Below are 22,284 nucleotides of genomic sequence, written 5' to 3'. Positions count from 1 at the left end.
TCACGCCTTTTTCCCTCAAACAACATACACTAACCTTCAAACGCATAACAATACTCAAATTAAATACCAAGTTGCCATTTTATAATTTCTTTTATTACTTAAAATTTCTTTTATCTATAGCCTCATTCCATTTGTTTTTTTTTCTCTCTTCTCCTTCTTTAACTTTCTTTTTCATGTGTAGTTCTTTTTTGGCATAAATTTAGTTTACATGATGTTTAGAAATTCATTTTGATTACATATGGAAGGATGAAATTCAACATGACACACAACATTCAAAGTCTTCTTCTTTTTTTTTTATCTTCTTTTTTCTTTTTAGAAAAAGAAATCTGGCATTGATTAATTATTTATGAATTTTTTAAATGTCACATTTTTAGTCAAATTCTCACTTTAGACCATTGATCAATAATTTCATATGTAGTCAAGTAATAATGTCAATCATTTTATATCAAATGATTTTTTCTTTATCTCATTCACATGCTATAAGTTTATTTTTATTTTATTTTTGTGTCTTTAGGGAAAGGAAGTCATGAGAATATATAATTTTCTAATATTTCAAGATGGTAAAAAGATGTATGGTGTTGTGTTGGCAAAAGACTCTTTAATCAAAAGAAAAAAATTAAAAGATATAAGATAAGTAAAAAACCTCTTATATTTTATAAACTGTTTTATTTTTATTTGCTTATTTTGTTGTTTCTTCTTAAGTGTTTTTATAGGTAAAGAATAAAAAAAATCCAATGATTTTCTCTTTATCTCATTCACATGCTGTAAGTTCTTTTAAGTTAAATTTTTATTATCTTTGTGTCTATAGGGAACAAAAGTCATGGGAGTATATAATTTTCAAATATTCCAGGAGGTAAAAAGATGTATAGTGCTGTGTTGGTAATAACTGTTTGATTTGAAGAAAAAAATGTAAAGAAATCAAGGGTAAACAAAGTAAAAAATATTTTACATTTTATAGACTTTTTAATTGTTTTCTTCTTTTGTATTATTTTTGTTTACTTACTTTATTGTTTCTTCTTAAGTTTTCTCTTATCTCATTCATATGCTATAAGTTTTTTTTAATTGTTTTTTAATATCTTTGTGCCTTTAGGAACGAAAGTCATGAGAATATATAATTTTTTAATATACAAGGATGGTGAAAAATTGGTTGCCAAAGTCTTTGATTTGAAGAGAGAATACTTGCATTTTATAAACTTTTTATTTGTCTTCTTATATGTGTTATTTTTACTTACATTTCCAATTAAGTTTTTAAATTAATTTTGTCTTTTATTAATTTTCATTTGTTTTTTTATTGCTCTGATTTTCTTTATTTCATTTTTGTGTGTAGTCAAGATATTTAAAGTTTGCATGTCATGAACTTATAAAAAAAGAAAAAAGAAGAAGGGAACATAATTGTGAAGAACAAGATGATATATATATATATATATATATATATATATATATATATATATATATATATATATATATATATTCTTATCTTTGATCATGTCATGTATATAGTATTTAGTTGTATAGATTTATATTAATTTGATTTTTGAATTTGTATTTGAATAAATTCTTTTTACTGAATTTTATATTTGGATCATGAATATTAAATTATGAAAAAATGACTTAATCAATAGTTGATAATGTTTAAAAATAATTTTATTGATCTTTTATAAGGTATTTAAGAGGATTTTTTATCCTAAGGGAAGTTTATAAAATGAATTTATGCAAGCTACTAAAACATTAATGGTAATGTGTTCCTATAATGATTTCAATATAATATTATCCATAACTTTTTTGCTAAAAAAAATAAAAAATATTAATTAATTATTTTTCTTTATCCTATAAATTTCTTATTTATCAACGCTACTGAAAAACAAACATCATTATAACTTTCTATAATTTGTTAATTTTAGATATAATTGTTTAAAAGATAATAACAAACTCAAAAAACACTCTCAAAGGGAACATGGTTTGATTTTTTATTTTTTTGCAATTAGAGTTGAAAAAATGTTCAGATAATCTGTACGTTCTACATGTTTTTAATATTTACTTAATATATTTCTCCATTTTTCTTATTTTTCTTTTCACCACATATCTTACTTTGAAATATATATTTAAAAATTTCTTAGAATTGAAGTATATACATCCTAAGAACAAATATAGTTAAAGATCAAAATAAGAAGAAAAAAATTCAATGAATGACATAATAATATTACCATTTCAATATTTTACAAATACGTTTATCAAATAGAATGATATTAAGTATACACAACAAATGACTAAGTCAATTATGTATAGATAAACAAGTATTTACATGCATAATATATTAATTTATTATGTTATCTTAACAAATAAAGAGACATAAAAAGTAAAGTCATACATACATTACAAATATATGTTAGATTAAAATTAACATACACATCAATTTATATATAATAAGATAAATTATTTCAATATATAAATTTTAAAACAATAAAATACGTGAAATAAAAATGCAAACACATAAATATGATAATACCTTGTGTTTTCGCTGGTAATAGTAATAAAAATTAAGTTTGATTAGAGGCCTACTGCACGCTGAGTCGCTGAGCCTGCCGAATAAATCGGTTGAATAGTCTTTTTCTATGTAACATGCCAGAAAATAATTCTTTAGATTAGATTTTTTTAAAAAAATCTGATTTCCTCTATCCCAAAATAATAGTTATTTTAAGTTATTTTATTCATAAAAAAAGCAATAAATGAACAAAAGATAGTGATAATTTTATAAAAATAACTTATATCATCATTAATTTATGTATAAATTTTATTTTTTATCATTAATATGATAAGAGATATAAATAAAAAAATAATCAATATTATATTAAAAAATTAAAATAATAATTATTTTGGGACAATTTTTTTTCTTACGTAACAATTATAATAGAAAGGAAGAAATATATTATAAAATTAGGAAAGACTCAAAATTTAAATTTATAAAATGTGTTTGATTTGATTAATGTAAAGGTTAGCCTAATCTATTTTACTTTTATCTCTTCTAAAATTATTTTAGTTTGCTATGTGTCTACAGTCTACTATTAGGTACCAGTTCAAAAACCTTAAAAACTAGTGATTTCTTTTAACCTAGTGATTTTTTTTTTACAAACAGATTTACCTTTGTTTATTCAAATGGTAATAGGCGAGAACTGAATTATTTAACAAAGGGACAAAATTTAATATATTTTTATTGTTGGGTTAAAATTAGATAAAGCAAGAAAAAAATGAGTCCCATACTGGCAACTTCTTACCTATGTTAATTTTTCTTAATCCAATAAGTAAATCATACAACATTCCCTTGACCATGTAAATCAAATTTCAAAAAATCAATGTTTTTGTAAATATGAAATCTAATGATAAAAAATTATTTATATTTTAAATAACATATTATACCTTAAAATAATGTATTATAGGAATGTATCAATTACCTCTTATGAAATTCTGAATACTATTTATTCTTGATGACAACTTTTAATCAAGATGAAGTAGACTATATGGATTATACCTCGATATAATGACTACATCAACAACAAAGTATTGTTATTAGATGAATTAGATTATATAGATTATCTTATGTCATTCCGTTTGGTTAAAGATTGAATTTTAAACAAAGTTATATTTTTTTGTTGAGAGAGCAAAGTTGTTTATGATGATAAATCTCTTGACTATTTTCTCGAAATATAATGTATGTATTGATAAAATTCAATATTTGTTTGTTATTTTTTTAAAAATATAATATCAATTAATTTCATTCTAATTATCTTAGCACATTTTAAATGTACGTGTAATTCCAGTTTTAGTATCATTAAATAATTATTTTAGTAAAAAGTATCATCAAATATTTTTTTATTATACTTAAAATTTTAGATTCATGAATATATTTAGATACCCGACACACACCTAGAAATAAATCTTTTGAATAATTTTTATTACAAAATAGGTAAAAACAACATTTTAGAATAGATATTCTCAAAAAGTCTATACTGTATTAAAATAGGATAGATTCAAAGTTTATATTTATAAAATATATTTGATTTGATTAAAGTAAAAAAACAAGAAAAAAAGCATAAGGCCATAAAAAAATTATTTATCTTTAAATTATGAAAAAAGAGAAAATTAAATTCATTAAAAAGGTAATTTTATCTATCTACTCACTAATTTACATTTGAGTTACCGTAATTTTTTTATACAGTTAACTAATAAAAAATATTATTAATATAATTTTAAAGTAAATTATTTTAAAATTAATAAATTTATAATACATTATAGATAATAAATTATTATTAAATGATAATATAAAATTATTTGAAGTTATTAATGCGAAGAGTAATATCTTTTAACATTTATATTAAAAAATATAAAATTTGTTAACACAATTGTAAGTAATTATCATAAGCTTTCACTGTTTTTTAAGAAAATAAAATTTGTGTATCTTTTGATGTAAAATTTGTTTGTTGATTTTTCTCCTTTTGTCTTTCTTGGTCCAAAGAGTATTTTGTTGAGTATTAATGCAAGCAGCAAGTTAATTGAATAGAATTCCCATTGGGTGATGAAACAAATCTGAGCCATGAAACGAGACTACCTTTTGAAAAACAGTACAAAGACCCAACACACTCTCATTCCTTTATTCGTGTCTTGGAAGCCCTCACTCTTCCAAACCTTCTCTTCCCTCTTTTCTTTCTTTCATCCCCAAATCAAAACCTAAAATTCCCACCTTCAACTTTCTCCCCCAAATCGACCACCCCCACCACTGCCAAGTCCCATTATTTTATATATTTATTCGTATATATACATACAAAGAGAGGGGGGAGAATGGATTCGGATCAGGGAAAGCTTTTCATCGGTGGGATTTCATGGGATACGACGGAGGACAAGCTCAAGGAGCATTTCGGAAACTATGGCGACGTTTTGAGCACCTCCGTCATGCGGGAGAAGAACACTGGGAAGCCTAGGGGCTTCGGTTTCGTCGTTTTTGCGGATCCTAACATTCTAGATAGGGTTTTGGAAGACAAACATGTCATAGATGGCAGAACGGTAACTAACGCTTCTATGGTTTTTCTTTTTGTTGTTGAATGATTCTTGTATTTTTGTTTAGGGTTTTAATTGTTCTCGTGGTTTGTTCTTAGAATTAGGGCTTGTGGCGTGTTATTATTATTTTAGTGGATAGGGTTTTTTTCCTTGACACATATTTACTTTTGGTTGACTAGTTTCTGTATCACTGGGCTAATTGTTTTGTTCATGGCTTGCTCTGCTACTTTGGTGTTCTTAGTTCAAGACGTGTTTTTGCCAAAACTCTTTCAAATGATGCAAATTTTAAGTCTTATGCCAGTTGGCGAAGTTGTTAGGAAACAAGTAATTTTTTGTGCTACTGGCTGTGGTGAACTGTTGCTGATGGTTGGATGTGGAAAGGGACTGAATAGATGCCTCTTCCCCTGCTCTTTGTTTGCTGTGAAAACTAAAAGCTGCTTTATTACTCAATTGAACGGATAAATTTTTATTTCTTTGGCTGTTGGTATATTATATGTCAATTTGGAATATCATTTGTTGCTGTCATCCGACATTTTTTCAAGAATATTTGCTATATCTTTCCAACATCTGTCTAATTACTTAAAACCAAATTGGTGTGTTGTTCCAACTGTATAATGTTTGCTGTTTATCTGTACTACTTATATGTCTTTGAATTTTTCACAAATTGAGACTAGTATACTTGTAAATGTTTATGATAGATGAAAGTAATGATGATACTTTAAGAATTGATTCCTTTTTGTTCAATTCTTGTAATGTAAAGAAGCTGAAATCTGTTGAAGATGCAAGTATATAATCCATTTCCAGGAATGATATGCATAGGCACAAGTGTTGATGTAATATGCTTGTATTCTGGAATGGGATTGGTTTATTTGTTTTCATGGAAGAGCATGTTCCAGCTTGAATGCAGTACCAGTAATGATTCTTGTGGAATTTATTGATAGCTTTGATTTACTGCCTCTTCCTCGAAGATTAGTTTTCATAATGTTGATAATGTGGAATATTAATAAATAGTAATCCTGTGTTTGCTTTTCTTTTTATTATCAATTAAAGGCCTAACTAGCAACTTATTTTATAATTTTATTATTCAGGTTGATGCCAAAAAGGCCTTCTCAAGAGAGGATCAACAAATTTCTGTCACTTCAAGAGGTGGAAATTCCAATTCTGGCATGAATTCTGGAAATGGAGGAAACATCAGGACTAAAAAGATATTTGTTGGAGGGTTGCCTCCCACCCTGACTGAAGAAAAATTTCGCCAGTACTTTGAGTCTTATGGGAATGTAACTGATGTAGTAGTCATGTATGACCAGAATACTGGACGGCCACGGGGATTTGGGTTTATTTCATTTGATACTGAGGATGCGGTTGATAGGGTTTTGCACAAATCATTTCATGATTTAAATGGTAAACAAGTTGAGGTAAAGCGTGCACTTCCCAAGGATGCCAATCCTGGGGCAAGTGGTCGTATGATGGGTGGTGCTGGAGGTGGTGGGTATCAAGGGTATGGGGCATCTGGTGGCAACCAAAATGCATATGATGGTCGTATGGATTCTAGTAGGTATATGCAGCCTCAAAGCGCTGCAGGTGGATTCCCTCCTTATGGTTCTTCTGCCTACAGTGCTCCTGGGTATGGGTATGGTCCAGCTAGTAATGGCATTGGTTATGGTGCATATGGAAGTTATGGTGGTGCCACTGCTGGGTATGGTGGACCTGCTGCTGCAACATATGGGAATCCTAATGTCCCTAATGCTGCTTATGCTGGTGGTCCACCAGGTGGCCCAAGGAGTACATGGCCTGCTCAGGCTCCTTCTGGTTATGGATCTATGGGCTATGGGAACACTGCTGCTTGGGGTGCTCCAAGTGGTGGTGCTGGCTCTGGTGGCGGTGGTCCTGGTTCAGCAACTGCAGGTCAATCTCCTGGTGGAGCTGCTGGATATGGGAATCAAGGTTATGGATATGGTGGGTATGGTGGATATGGTGGAAGTGATAGTTCTTATGGGAATTCTGGTGCATATGGTACTGTTGGCGGACGTACTGGAAGTGCTCCAAACAATAATGCTAGTGCTTCTGGTGGTAGTGAACTAACAAGTAGTGGTGGCAGTGGCAACTATATGGGTGGGGGCTATGGGGATGCAAATGGAAATTCAGGTTATGGAAATGCAGCTTGGAGATCTGAACAAACTCATGCATCTGGAAATTATGGGACTCCTCAAGGTAATGGTGGGCAAGTTGGTTATGGTGTTGGCTATGGGGGTGCTCAGTCTCGACAAGCCCAACAGCAGTAATTTTGGTAGATGAATCTCTTGCTGGATCTTAAACTTCAACTTGAGGATCCCTGGCTTTTAAAAGTCTTAAATCATGAGGTCACAATGAATTCTTCCAGCAGCAATGGAGTGGCTCAAAGATCAATGTCAATACACAATGGGACTGGTTGGGTTGCTTGAATCCCAGTAGTTTGCAGTACCCGCTTTCCTAGTTTATAATAAGTAGTATGGTTGAAGAGATACTAGATGCTACTTTCTATTTAGTATTTGTTTCTGCGTGTAGCTTTAATTTGCTTGCTTATGATTTTAGTTGATCTGGATTTGTTTGTTCTTGCAGCATTTAAGCTATAGTATCATATTTCACCTTATATGATGGTTTGATGTAGTTTATTATCTGTGTTGTCTTTTTATTGGTGTGTGAATTTTATTTCTTGTCTGTGTTCACTTTTGATTACACAGTTTGGCAGTAAGAAATCTTATTGTGTAGGCTCATTAAATTGCCATGACAAATAGAAATATGAAGATGTAGTCAAGGTATTTACTGATAACAGTGGACACTTGGTTGAACACTTCGTATTGGGTAGCATAATGGTAGTCATAGTAAAAACTTTGAGGATGGCATAATCATTTTCCCCCTGTATTTGCACTTGTGTTGTACAGGAGGAGAGGTGCACGAGTGTTGAAGTGGAGCCAAGTGTCCACTCATTGCTAAGGAATGAACTTTGGTCAGTCAGTATTGTGTTTTTCTGGACCAATGCGTCGCCAAATTTGGAGATTCCTGGCTTTTCATGTGATAAAATCCCATAACTTTCAATCTGGTGTGTGGTGGCTGACAGAAATTGTGAGGGTTAGCAGCGCATTGTCTATGACATGTTAGAAGTTTATCCTAATTTTAGGTCTCCAGTTGATTGATACTTCTGATTCTGGCACGTGTGTTTGAATATTCATGCTCCAAGTAATTCCTTGTCTGGAACATCTTTTAATGTGATAAGCAAGATTTTTAAGAAGTTCCTCGTTACATCTCTCCACTTAATTCAATCTGGTTATCTTTCAGTTTTAGTTTTTGTTTCACCTCTAAAGATGTTTATGTAGCAAGTGCTTTCTGTTCTTTCATAACTTGATGTATATTGTTGAGTGATTTTCAGGTAATCAATTTCTCACACAAAATGTTTTTACTAATCCTCTTATTAAATAAAGTATTGAATTTTTAAGATTTCAGGACATTAAATATATTTATTTTTTGTTTTAATACTTATTTTCTCAAGTATTGGAAAGATTTGTAGGAGGATATACCATTACTTTTTTTTTCTTTCTTTTTTTCACATTAGCATTTCTTAGGTTGTATTTTAATGGTAAAATATGCCGCACTACCTACCTACCCTTTTTATCTTTTATTTGGCAGGCGCATTCGTTCGTTGGGGAACGGCCAAGTTCCCAAAGAATGAAACGCGCTTTCTTTGTGTGGATCCTTGAATAAACCATATCACTGAAAAACTAGTTAGAACTTAGGAGGCCCAAACATTTCACAAACTTGCATTTGTGAACTATGCACATGGATATAAGGAGAGCGGTGGGATCATAAAACTAACGCATGAATGAAGTAATTGTATAAATAACCTTCCGTCTAATCTGTTGACTCTGAATTGTTTGTGTTTATCAATGTGTTAGTAGTATTTATGAAAGTTCTTGGGTTCGATGCAATACTTGAACCTACCACTAGCAGTCTCTTGCAAATGTTTAAAAAGTTATCGGAAGTTAAAAAATTATAGTCGAAATTAAAGGATTTGAAGCATTTATTGATAAAGCAATGAAAAAATGTTGAAAAGTGTCAAGTGGAGCAAATCATAAGCTGAATGAAATACATGCATTCATTCAAGGTTTGGACCCACAAGCTGGTTACTTAATAATACATAATATTAGTAGTATAAATACATGCATTCATTCAAGGTATGTAGTATAAATAATACATAATATTAGTAGTGATAAAATAAGAAATTAAATGTTTGGACCCACAAGCTGGTTACTTATTTTTAAAATCATCCTTACCAAACATCTTCATGTCATTTTCCTGAGATTTTTTATTTTCGTTGCACAAACTGAACATAGCCTTGGTCGTTATTAAATCTGCAAAATGCTCTCTTACACGAAATGAGTTTTACAATAAGATAGATGTGACTTTTTTTTTTTGTTATGACATGTTCTTATTTGCTTTGATATCAAAAGCAACTGTTTCATTTCATGTTTTTGTTAAAGATGAGAGGCATCCCCTCCGAAAACTATGGCATTAAGCTTATGCATCATAGACTCGACACATGCATGCATGGTGCGACCCTTAAACACGGCACATACAATAAGGGACGGATCTAAGTTGGCATCAATGGGGCAATTGTCCCTATTAAATAATTTTTTTTGCTTGAATGTATTGCATAGTTAGTATTTTTGTTCCCATAGAGAAATAGGTGGTCACCACAATTTTGTTTTTAAAAGAACTTAAAAATTTATAAAAGATAAAAGAAAATAAATGAATATCAATTTTATTTATTTTATCCTTTAAATTTGTAGAATGTTAGATATTTTGATTTTTTTATCATTAAATTGCGTATTTTATAAAAGCTAATAATATTTTTTCATCTGTGAAAATATTATAGAGTATTTTATTGTCCCACTAAAGAAATTGTCTAGATCTGTCACTCATAGACGTTATTACCTATCAAACTTGGGAGGTAACGAGGACATAGATTACACTCCATGTTGGTGTTAGTTGAGGAGAAATGAGCCATGGCTACAATGTCAAGGAGAAGCTGTTGTGAATAAATTTATTTTGTCGAGGATTTATCCTTTGTTTGGAGTTATGTATGATTGAATTACACGTTAATGGAGATCCTACAATGACTAAAATTGGGATGGAAGAAGAAAGAAAGGGAGGGGATGGGATAATGGAAAATGGGAGAGAATAAAGAGTGGGAGAGAGGCAAACAATAGACGAAGGGTGGAGCTTGGAGGAGAAGTGAGGAGAGAGAAAAAAAATAGTTTGAAGGGCAAAAAGAGTATAGAGATAAAGAGGGAGATAAATTAATATTTAATTATTTATTTTATTTTAATATTTAATTTAAGACTTAAATATTTTTTTCTCATATAAATGTTATTTTTTTAATTCTTATAAATTATAAATTATTGTTAGTGAAAAAATTTGAATTTAGAATCATTCTTTTTTTCTTTATCACTAAACTAATCTTATATCTTCTCTTAAAGTTATTGTAATTATAATAACTAATCCTAATTTTTACATATTTTGTACTTATGCAAATCTTTAAAATTATAAGAATTGCATATAAATAAAGCTTGGTCCATTTCACCAAAAAATAATATTTTTTTGCAAGAAAAAATTCTCACCAATCTAGCTGTTTTGCCAGGGCGAAGCAGCACATTTCAGCTCCTATAATTTAACAATGTACAAGAGATGTATACTGAAAGAAGAAATACTTTAGAGATTAATTATCAAGAAAGGAGATAGATACATGGCCCCATCCTGTAATGTAATTTGGTAGAATGTGTGAGGCTTGTTCTGTCAACTGGTTTTGGTCTAGCTTTTGTATGGATCGCCTAATGCAGCAACGTTACCAGGCCGTGAGAAAACCACCTGCATGGTACATAAAACATATTATATACTTATTTTGTGACAATTGCAACTTCAAGCAACATATTACATTTTGATAAATGCCACTGCATGTTGAATGGAATATATATCTTGTTAATTAAGTACTCAAGGTTAGCCTAAATTTCAGCAAAATTTAGACTAGATTGCTGTTGTCAGTATTACATTATACAGCTAGATACAGTAAAATAACTACAGGTTTAGACAAATCTAAGTTTACGTTGGTACTTTGTTGTAGGATGATGGCAAGCACACAAGAATGACACATAAGGCTATGCTAAGTCATCTTGAATAGTGAGTTTAAAGGATCAAATTGCTCCGAGATTGTAATAGTAACTGCGTAATATACCTGATAATTTCCAAGTGTGAGAGACTTAAAACCTGCACCACAGTAATCAAAATAGTATTCCCATGTCCTGATGAATTTTTCATTAAATCCGAGAGCCATAATTTCACTGTCAGCACAAAAATAAACATTCAATAATTAGTTGTTGTAAGTAGTTATTTGAATTTAACATACAAAAGTGAGTTTCAATCAAATTAATAACATACTTCTGCCTTTCCAAGAAGTTTTTTCTCCAGCATCTGAGTGTTTGGTAGTAATGAATTCCTATGTTTTCAACGTGCTCCCCGCTGCAATTAAGAAAATTCATTTCTGTAAGTGGAAAGAATGAAGGGAAAGCACGTTGATAGAACTCAGTATTTGCATATAACTTGTACCAAAGTCTGGATGTGGCTGCCATGGCAGATGTTATCCTACTTAGAGAAGGTAGGCAACCTCCTGGAAATATATATTCCTTTATAAAATCAGAACTGCGCCTATATTCGTCATAACGCTCATCCGGGATTGATATGAACTACAGAAAATAACCATCTTTTCAATAGTCAGCAGTAATTCAAATACCAAAAATAATGTACTTGTTGTTATTGTTTCATTTGTATAGCATGCTCTCTAGAAAGTCTTTTTAATCTAAACATTACGTAAAAAAAAAACCATACAGATAATAAAATTAGGGTAAAATAGAAGCAATAATATATCAAATACCTGAAGAACAAGAAGTCCATTATCTGCCAATACTGATTCACAACAACCAAAGAACTCTTCCATGTATTCATGGCCAACAGCTTCTATCATTTCACTGAAGTATGCTTATACAAGTTATGCAACGTGTTGGAAAATTGCCACACAAGTCTGCAAATTAAATTAAATGATAAATAGCTCACCAAGATATTATCCTATCGTATTTATATGCCTTGGGCAATTGGCGGTAGTCACACAGAAGAAACTTGATGCGGTCCTGGAATCATGAATAAAATAGCATGAATTCACTTGAGAAATTCTAACATTGCATTTAGCTTTTCCTGATTTTATAAAAAATCCATCAGATTTTATATTATGAAATTGTAAAAAAAAAGAGCCTGTAAATACCTGAAGCCCGGCATCTTTAACTCTTTGTTCTGCAAGTTTCAGTTGTTCCTTAGACAACGTGATACCAGTGTATTTGCAGCCGGTTTGTTTGACAACTTCAATGGCTAAACTTCCCCATCCACATCCAATCTCAAGAATTTCATGTGTCTTATCTATCCTAGCCTTGTTTGATGGAAAATTCTTACAAGACCTTTTGCAAGATAACAGCTAAAATACTAATAAAATAGCAATCAAAGGTACTTACTTTTTCAATCAGGAGAGAGATTTTTCTCTTTTGTGCATCTTTCAAGTCTTCATCTTTATTCTATGAGGTCGTTTAACAAAAAGAAGGAAGAGTATTAACCAGCGCTGCTGCAGAAATTGGAGAATTATTTAAAATATGAAATTCAGACTCAAGCATCAGATAGTTGTTGTTCTTGCCTTGAACAGTGCACATGAGTATGTCATTGTTTCATCCAAGAAAATCGCAAAGAGTTCATTGCTCTAGAAACAGACCAAAGAAAAATTGTAAGCTTCTGTTCATTTAGTGTCAGCTCTAAAAAAACCATGGAATATGTATAAATTAAATGTTGACACAAAAGGGAGAGCAATTGAGAAATTTAATAAGACTTCCGTGTCAAGCAATAATTGTAGCTGACATTGGGGTATAACAAACTGTATATGCTATTCACAACATATAAACTATTAAACTGTAACTGAAGCATTGAGTTTGTCTCTATTCAAATTACACCAAGGCAAAAGAAAGATCCAATCCATTGGAAGATATACCCCCGTGTTAGTCATGTATGTAGTAGATCTCCTATGTATGACTATTGACTACTGTCTGTAACATAACTTTCTTGATAAAGAAAATTTCATTTGACGTTCTTGTGATTGTGCGTAACTAGTTATATGCTCACACTACTTTATATTTTTGGATAATATTAATATGTACTTGCTGCAATTTAATCCTGGAAAGTCCATGAATCTAGGTATCTTTGTAGTTGATGATCTTCATACCAGATCATAATGTCTAGAGATGTTCCTGCGAGCCTGTGTGAGAGTATTTCGCCTTGAAACATGCTCCATGAAGAACTTTGCAGATGTCAAAGCAGATGTAAGGAAAACTGGTGTCCACCAACCTCTAAAGGCATAAAACAAAAAAGTTTAATATGCCAACATAATTAATAGTATGTAACTGTAGTCTTCAACTCATCATATCCACTTACCTATTCTTCTTCAGTTTTAAATTGGATGCATTTGAATCTCTGTTGGCTATGAGAATCTGCAGTAAAAATGCTAAGGTAAATGGAAGTAAAGTGTAGAGTCTCAAAGAGACAACTCGCTGTAAGATTCTGATGGGAATGCTTACCAAAATAAGAATCAAGAGACCTTCATCTTTATCAACAAATGAAAAGTCCCCGTTGATATATGCATCCGCAAGGCCTAAATCTGCCTGTGTCATCACCTGAAAAATACGTACAAATGATAAGTTTTAGTTCCTTGTCATGCCAGCTACTTAATTTTAGAGTTGCATTGACAAAGATAAGCATATCTTGTCACTTCCACCACAGCTAGAATGACATCAATCAATAATCATAGTTCATGTGAAACTTAAAATGTGAAATTAAGAGTATTTACCTTCCAATAAAATTGTGGATTGTGGACTCTCAAAACACTCTTCAGACCGCAGTTTTTTCCAGTTCCCTCAAAGGTGAACATTGTTCCTCCCTCTTCCAATAACCTGTATGCCTCAAGGTAAATGCACCACTAACTTGTATCATTTTTTACTAGTCAAATCCATAGAAGATGAAGTAGATGATATATTTTGGACCTAGTTATTGTCAAGCTTTGAAATAAAAAAAAGAAGCTAAGATCAGCCAAGAGCATTATATCAAAGTAAACGATTATTATTGTTTTTTCATAAATAGAAATTTCAATAGATCCTCTTATTGTTTTTGGAATCACCATGCTTGTAAACAAACATCCTGTGTCTAAATGAATTCCAATTATTCATTTTTATTTTTATTTTTTCAAGTCCAATTCAACTTGCATTTGTATTGAATGAATATATTACCAACTTGAAAGAGTAACTGAAGCTTGTATAATTCTAAATCACTTAGGTGTGCTCACTACTAAACATGTATTATCCTGATACATCTTGGTATATTAACATCAAGCATATGTTATGATACTTTTTTGTTTTTTTGAGAGAATTCAAGTCAACTCACATTAAACAACCAGTATTGATATAGTAACTCAGGAATCTAGTCACAAAAATGCGTGCTCCCAGTTCCTTCCAAGAAGGTACCATGTGTTTTGGGTTGGTTTGAAGGACACAACAGCTTCCAAGAAGGCCATGTGCTGCGATCATGCCAGCCTGAAAGTTCAATCTTATAGTTAAGTTTTTTGTTTCATTTCAACAGGTTGATGACAATTTGTAAGAAAATTAACTGACTTAATATATTGCCACTTTAAGGAAACTATTCAAAGAAATATTTTTCAGTGAAAACTATATTTCTTCTTTCATTATATAAACTTAGCTTTAACTACCTTAAATCCATCTTCATGAAATCCATAACCTGAAAAGGCACACATAAATTCCTCTTATTTATTTAGATCACTGGTATATCTGAAGTACATACAAATTCCCCGACCTAATAGAGGTTGTTTCTAAAAATAATGGAGATTAGATATACATAATTTCGTAGGCATAAGCGGGTTTATGGAAGCTAGTACTGCCATAATTATTAATAGTTATCTTGTTTGTCAATACAATATGCAGGAATGTACCTAGGTAGGCCCCTGAAAACCAGATTTTTCTTTTCCCTTGAATATGGTCTAGCTCTAATGAAGCTTTGAATGCAGCAACCGATGGGACTGGATGGCCAGTTGACCACTTAAGCAAGGTATTTTCTGGTATATGATCTGGATTGAGAGTTACAAGAAAGGGTTGACTTGTTTCTTTGATATTCTGCAAATTAGAATAAAGATTAACCAACAAGTTTGTCCATTACTCACTTTAGTTAGAATAGGCCTAAGACCGTTCACTTATGATCAATGCTTTTATATGAAAATTTGCCAACCTGAAGAATATTGATCCAGTATGTCAGACAAACTTTGTTGTTGTTACTACCAAGAAAATTCCATGCACTCCATGCTGCTGGGTTTTGGGGCATTAAATTTTTGTCACGATGAAGAAAAATATCACTGCCAACACAGATCCAAGAATAATTGTGACTTTGGACTTTTTTGAATATAGATGACAAAAGATTCTTGATTTTTGCATCTTCATATATGTTTGTCATTAACATATATGATGACATAAACGTATACCATTGCATCCAGGCTTATAATACTTAAATTTCTGATTTAGGTCCTTAGAGAATAAATTTAAGATTGTTTTTCATCCTTTGGTGTGATAACATGCTGATGAAAGCATTATTATCCAACGTCAACTCTATTGAGTCTACGAAAATGATAAAACAAAGATACGTTATACATGCATTTGATCAATACTTCAATTGTAAATATAATCACTACAATCTGTGTTATCTTATTCCCTGAGAGGAGGGTGGCCAACAATTAGAAATATTAGAATGGATTTTACCTGTAAGCATATTGAAAAGCTCCGAGTATTCTTCGCTCATCAAATGTTGCTTCATCTCCTAATAATCTCAAGGCATCAGGTGCATGCACTGCCATTATGCATCCATCATACATTTCTTCAGAACCATCTTTGCAGTGAACAACACATTCTGCAATAATTTTTCTAACATTGTTACTAGAACAGCATTACTTAGTCTATATATAATTATTATTTGAAAAAAAAGGCGATGCACATGCCAATCTATCAGATCGAATTCACCTTCCTTTTCTGAAGAGGAAGGAATTGAAAGAGTAACAACAGATGGATTAGTTAATAACCTTTTTCAGATGTCGAAACCAACTGAACCTCACGATTAGTTATTATTTGGCTACCTTCCCTCTCAAGCTCTTCTTTGACCTGATTTTATAACAAATAATTAATAGTTAATGACACAAAATGATTTATAGCTCACGTTGAAGGATCTCTTGTATGAGTGACACTGAAAACTGCTTCCCAAGTGACACAGGCCTAAAGACTCTGCATGATAATCGACAAAATCGCACCTTATTAACATAAGTTTGTGACCGCCATCTTACAGTTAGCCACTGTGGTCTGCCAAAGAGCTGCAGAGAGGAGGATCAAGGGAATCAATAAGTAATCTTTAGTTATTTGGATTATAGAACTAGATTATATGCCACAATATAAATCTGGAACAGATTCAATTGTGCTACTACCTGAAGTAGATGGTGGTTGTGACAGAATGAAAGAACTGAGAAGGCAGAGAAGCTCATAACTCCTTCAGAAGAGCAGGACCAGATAGAACCACAAATTGGAATCTATAGGCATTGGAAGTTATAAATATACACTACGCATAAAATTGATATACATAGAAAATACAGGTGACATCATTGAACTCACAAGATAGGCTTTCTGAAATAATTCTGAGTAACCCCTTGACTTGATGAATTCCCCTAGAGGTTCGTTGCGGTCAATATCTGGGTTATTCTCAAGCATATCAAGATAGCTGCATTGCAAAATTGGAAAACACAAGGCCAACTAATTGATCAGGGTTCAGTTATTCAGGATAATAGGAAGAAGACTACTATGCAGTATACACTTCCAATTAGTGTTTTTCACAACTTTGAACATTTTGCTGTTGAGCTCAAATTCAACATGCAGGGCAGAGAAAGCTGAGCTATAGACAAATTTATCCAAAGCTCATAATTGGGATACCGATTGTTTATGTAACTCTTAGAAACAAAATGCATCATCAATTTGGAGATGTATATGATTTATTATTTCTTAGTTCACTGGAAAAGTGACAATCAAACACTGAAAGAAAGATTTAACTTTAACTATAGTAGGTACCAACTTGCCTAATAACATCATCTTTGAACTTGACAATTTCCCTTATCATTTGCCAGAAGTAAGGATTCAGTACATTCCTCTTCTGTGCAAACAAGCTTGTCAAACCATTTCTGCTTCCCCATTCGCATCCACGGCCTTTGTCTAAACTTACAGAAAAAGACATGTCTGATAATTCCATGTCAACTCCAAGATTCTCAAAAAAATCCAACATATTAGGATAGGTGACCTGTTCAATAATCCATGTTACATTGTCAGTAAATATTTAGCCTCACAAACACTGCTGTAATCATTTCATGATATAAAATCAATCAGTTTCAAAATACAAAGAATGCATTCAATGCCTAACATTTTAACTAATAATACTGATGCTTCATATGTGGTTGTGTCTATGACTATGTCTTTTTTTTTTTTGGAGTCCAAAGAATATCAATTATTTATCCTTAAACAAAATCCAAACTAGTAATTAGGTCTTTCATGTGGATCATTGTTGCTTTAATAATAATAATAATAATAAACAACCCTACATGTATAACTTTTGACGAGACTGCATTAAGTTTTAAGCAGTTAATTTATTTCACAATAAAGTTTAAATGTAGACAAATCTGTAGTTGTGAATCTAAAAATTGTGAGCATCACCTTAATCAAATTCTTTCATCAAGAGGAATGCTACATTATAGATATACACCATTTTCATATTAAAAATTCTATCACCTATTTTTTACCACTGTAAACAGCTTTCCATCTGGGTTATATAATGCTACAGATTGACAATTTCTTTTTCTTTTCTTTTCTTTTACTTATATTTTTTGTTGAGTGGTGATTTTGACACCCAAAATTTTTAAACACCCTATCAACAACTCTCATTTCTTTGTTTTTTCTCCTCCTATTAGATCATATCATCAATATTATCAATCACTTATATTTCTTCGTCTCTCTCAAGTGCTACCCACTCGGGTGTCAAAATATATTTTCTATTTTTTTTATATCCAATTAACACCTTTTATTTTTCTTCCTATCATATCATATCACTTATTTTATATATATATATATATATATATATATATATATATATATATATATATATATATATATATATATATATATATAATCTTTCTAGGTATTAACTAACATAAAGAGTGTCGATTTATAATTTTCCTTACTGAAAGCACTCAAAGTACTAATGTTCAGTCCCTCGAGTTCACAATATCTAGAGGTCCAAACGAATCTCAGAGCCCGATAGAAACTAGACAAGTAAACATTAGGACCACAGGTGGGGCCCATTGAGGAGTAAAGTTAGGTGAACAACTTAAGTATAGTTTGGTGAGTGTTTTTTTATCCATATAGTTACGTTTCTCACGTGGGTGTTTTGATTTCTTCCAATAAAATTAGACTTTTACTTTCCTGATTTATATTAGTCTTTATTTTAAATATTATTTAAATAAAACTCTAATATTGATTGAAAAATAATACTTGGTCTCTTGGTGTAATAGCTAATCTAGGATTATGTATGAAAAATAATCATTTTGAATAAAAACATTCATATGAACTGATTTTGGAGAGTTTGTTTGAATTGATTCGAGATCTTCTAGTATTTCATAATTCATTGATAATTATAAGAATACTATTTTTATTATTTTAAAAATTTGTGTATGAAATAATGTAAATAATTATATTACTTTTCTTATTTTTATATCAAAATTTGAAAAATATATATATAAGTAAGATAACATATTTATAGTTGTTGATACATAAAATTTCTTTATAATAAATTAATATTTAATTTTTTGAAATGGTCAATTAAAGTAATAAATTAAATATTAAATAGAAAAAAAGATTTTCTTTCTAACCAATTAATATTTATTTTTTCAAAAGGTCAATTAATATTTAATTAATTCGACATTAATTTTTAGAAGGCGTTAGTATAAAAAAAAGCTTTTAAGAAACCGAAATTAAATGTGAATACATATGGAGAAATGAATGCTCACAAATAGGACATGTATGCTGTTGAATGGGAATATAATAAGTGACGGTCAGGTGTGGCTAACATCACCCAACACTACAAAGTACAAATCGGTATTCTGCAAAATACTATTATCTAAGCAAATTTAGGCCAGTCAGCGGTGTATACGTTATTTAGGCTAAAATGTTAGTATTATTAACATACACCTAACTTTTCTTTCACTTCATTTTCATTTTTTTTTCTTCCTTTTACGTTTTATTATATCGATCAAATTTCTCTCAATCTTTCTCTAATTTCCACCTACAACCCAAAATACGGTATATGTTCATACTTTTCCTTTGCTAAATGAATAAAGTTAGTATTAAGGAATTAAAACAACAATGGCTTCATACCACATTCATCAGAAATGAGCATATAAATTCAACAATGCTTATTCGTCTTTGAAATCGTGAATAGAAGTCTCATTTTTCTAATTCCTCTTCTAGAACCATCTTTAAAATTTTGAATATATTTTTTTTTTTACTAATCTCTTTCTAAATTAATCCTTGAAAATCTGAACATACTTCTCATTCTAATAGCTCTATCCCGAACACTCGCGTAAACTCCAACAACAACATCTTAACACTCACATTCCATGGAAGAGAATCAAAGTTTACAAGAAAACTAAAACATCCAAAAAAAGCCCTTTTACAGTTTCGGATAATGTATGACTGATTTTGAAGTTGCTAAACTAAATCCTCACAAGTAGCTAGTGTGTTCAACAATTGAATAAGAGCAAAACAAGAAAAACAAAAACAAAGCCATTGCAATGCTTACCCGGTTGAAGACCATGAAACCAAGGTCAATATCAACCCCATCAACATTCACAGTCTTAGCATGTCCTCCCAAAGAATCCTCCTTCTCATAGAGAACCACATTCACTCCACCTTTGGCCAAAACATAAGCAGAAGCTAACCCACTAATTCCAGCACCAACAACTGCAACTCTCATTTTTGCTTTCTATTATCTAATTCACTATGTAACAAGAACCAAAAATATTCAACCCTTCACTCTTCAAGTGCCGCAATTTGAAAATGTATATATAGACAAAGCCAAAAGACCCTTTAATAAGAATGAGGGTACTCAAGTCTACTGAAATGGATGGATTCTACACATACGTGGAACTCAAAGGTCCACTTACAAGAGAGTTGCAAGTGGAAAGTACTAAATTCATAATAATGATTGATTCCTATTCAAGTTAAACGTTGTTCTTGAAAATGAATAAATAAATATTAGTAATCTTTTTGTCTAAATAATTAATTATTAATGCACACATATGATATGAGTTGGACGGGACTAGAAAAATTAATTTTTTATTGTCCTAGAAAGTTCTGCATCTTCAACAATCATTCATCTCTTATCTTCTTCAGCGGCTCAGACAAAACTGCAAAATGGAAAACATTGAAAGAAAATAAGGTCTCTCAAACAAGTATCCGATGTAGATGTTCCCTTGCTCACATATTTTAAATGCAAGGAACGATTTGCTTTCTTAAATGTTGCGTGAATTGCATTGTTCAGTTTTTGAGGAATGATTCGTTTCTTAGTTTTTAATTAGTTGACATGTGCTTTGTTTATTTAATTTACCAACGTGGTTAGAAGGAGATACTTCAATTCCTATTTTGATATTTAAATTTGTACGCACAAAAATGTGAGTACATCTTTAGTTTTACGTTAGATAATTAATTATGAGATCAAATTTTATTCCCAGTTGAAAAACTTTTGGTGGTTGAATAAAAATTTTATTCTAAAATTTACTTGCAATTTGTTTTTATAAATATAAAAACATCTAAATAGATGAATCACTTTAATAATGATTCTTTGATGTAGTGGTATAAAATTTATTGTGTTAATATGTGAGAAAACAATTTATTTAATTGAAAAATTTGAATTCAATTTTACCATATGTAATTTTTTTAGGTCAGCTGTAGTCATGCACAATAAGTAGGATTAGTGATCTAACTGATTAAGAGACAATCATGAACTTCAACCTAAAAAACACTAATAAATATTAATAAAATACATCAATGTCTTCACCTCTTTAAGAGTCTAACAGATGGTGATATAAAATAAAATTAAAGAAAATTTGAAAGTTTTTTATAGTATAATAGTCATGAACAAATACTAGAAGATAGATTTAACTTTTATAATAATTATCTTAAAAGTCATAATGATTTTTCATTGAATAACCATATAAGTGTGTAATTATTAAACTCTTAAGAAAATTAGTTAGCATTATTTAATTTATCTTTTTCGTTTAAAAACATTTTTTTCTCTAACGTATTCATAATTAGAACTTGATGTTAAAAAAAAAAGTGTAAATAGAAATAAAATTCTAATTATTAAATGAAGAATTTTGAGATGATCTTATTAAATTAAATAAGAAAAAATTAGTTTAAATGATTTTATATTTAAGATTAATACACAGGGCAGTTTTTTTTCCCTTCCAATGAAGTAAAAAAAATGGACTTTTTTTCACATTATTAGAGATTAGAGGGAATGAATTAGACTCATACATAATAGACCAAACATAATTAGTCTATCTTCACCCCTAACAAAGTGGTATTATTATTTTTAACGTAATTCTATTTTTAATTTACTTATTGTAGTAGATAATTAGATATATGATTTTGACTTTTTTAAGGTTTTACAGTAATATTTAAATTAAAACATATCTTTCCATCATATCACTGGTGGGAGAGTGGTGGTTTTGTATAATTATCATGTTCCTATGTTTGTACTTTTGCACTACTTATGCTATTTATGAAATTATTATTGATGATTAAAAAAAAATTCCATCACTATATGGTTTAATAATTAATGAGAAAAATAACGTAGCCATCAACAATAAAATAAGAACCTAAACCATAATGTGTAACATGAATAGGAGATATAAGATTGAATTTGTGATAAGATGATAAGGTGACAATAAACGAAGAAAGATGAGATCTTTGGTTT

General features: G+C 30.5%; 2 protein-coding genes across 5 annotated transcripts; one reads left to right on the top strand and one right to left on the bottom strand.

Annotated features, from left to right (window-relative positions):
* Positions 1–4,592: 4,592 nt before the first annotated feature.
* On the top strand, positions 4,593–8,328 carry LOC114369887 (heterogeneous nuclear ribonucleoprotein 1-like). 2 transcript variants are annotated; one of them, XR_003657734.1, is made up of 3 exons: positions 4,593–5,055; positions 6,138–7,476; positions 7,971–8,328. XR_003657734.1 is itself a non-coding variant. In XM_028327158.1 (2 exons), exons 1-2 carry the CDS (start codon positions 4,834–4,836, stop codon positions 7,329–7,331), a joined length of 1,416 nt encoding a protein of 471 aa, XP_028182959.1. In that variant the 5' UTR covers positions 4,593–4,833; the 3' UTR covers positions 7,332–7,706. The 2 variants fall into 2 exon arrangements, 1 of the variants encoding a protein (XP_028182959.1); XM_028327158.1 differs by lacking the exon at positions 7,971–8,328 and having other exon boundaries at positions 6,138–7,706.
* Positions 8,329–10,642: 2,314 nt separating this feature from the next.
* LOC114370586 (tuberculostearic acid methyltransferase UfaA1-like) lies at positions 10,643–20,482 on the bottom strand. Of its 3 annotated transcripts, XM_028327983.1 has the most exons (24): positions 20,107–20,476; positions 17,339–17,556; positions 16,881–16,986; positions 16,697–16,798; positions 16,526–16,585; positions 16,301–16,379; positions 15,984–16,131; positions 15,460–15,583; positions 15,167–15,347; positions 14,927–14,955; positions 14,605–14,753; positions 14,015–14,117; positions 13,746–13,841; positions 13,603–13,658; positions 13,394–13,517; positions 12,815–12,877; positions 12,639–12,698; positions 12,395–12,556; positions 12,190–12,263; positions 12,011–12,104; positions 11,686–11,822; positions 11,518–11,598; positions 11,315–11,420; positions 10,643–10,950 (listed from the first exon to the last, which is right to left on the bottom strand). In XM_028327983.1, the coding sequence occupies exons 1-24, from the start codon at positions 20,278–20,280 to the stop codon at positions 10,894–10,896; spliced, it is 2,583 nt and encodes an 860-aa protein (XP_028183784.1). In that variant the 5' UTR covers positions 20,281–20,476; the 3' UTR covers positions 10,643–10,893. The 3 variants fall into 3 exon arrangements, 2 of the variants coding, with proteins under 2 accessions (XP_028183784.1, XP_028183785.1); XR_003657874.1 differs by lacking the exons at positions 10,643–10,950; positions 11,315–11,420 and having other exon boundaries at positions 11,686–11,839; positions 20,107–20,482; XM_028327984.1 differs by lacking the exons at positions 14,927–14,955; positions 15,460–15,583; positions 15,984–16,131; ... (4 more) ...; positions 17,339–17,556; positions 20,107–20,476 and having other exon boundaries at positions 15,167–15,274.
* Between the last annotated feature and the right edge of the window lie 1,802 nt (positions 20,483–22,284).

Source organism: Glycine soja, chromosome 10, assembly GCF_004193775.1.
Source record: "Glycine soja cultivar W05 chromosome 10, ASM419377v2, whole genome shotgun sequence".
Classification (NCBI taxonomy): domain Eukaryota; kingdom Viridiplantae; phylum Streptophyta; class Magnoliopsida; order Fabales; family Fabaceae; genus Glycine; species Glycine soja.
Note: the sequence above shows the minus strand (reverse complement) of the source record. Positions and strands in the feature narration are given on the sequence as shown.

Bases quoted from the DNA above. Each gene is read 5' to 3' on its own strand.
- LOC114369887 (XM_028327158.1), top strand. From the start codon at position 4,834: ATGGATTCGGATCAGGGAAAGCTTTTCATCGGTGGGATTTCATGGGAT. The intron at 5,056-6,137 runs GTAACTAACGCT...TTTATTATTCAG, and splicing joins ATGTCATAGATGGCAGAACG to GTTGATGCCAAAAAGGCCTT.
- LOC114370586 (XM_028327983.1), bottom strand. From the start codon at position 20,280: ATGAGAGTTGCAGTTGTTGGTGCTGGAATTAGTGGGTTAGCTTCTGCT. The intron at 16,586-16,696 runs GTAGTAGCACAA...TCCTCTCTGCAG, and splicing joins ACAACCACCATCTACTTCAG to CTCTTTGGCAGACCACAGTG. The intron at 12,699-12,814 runs GCAAGAACAACA...ACGACCTCATAG, and splicing joins ACTCATGTGCACTGTTCAAG to AATAAAGATGAAGACTTGAA.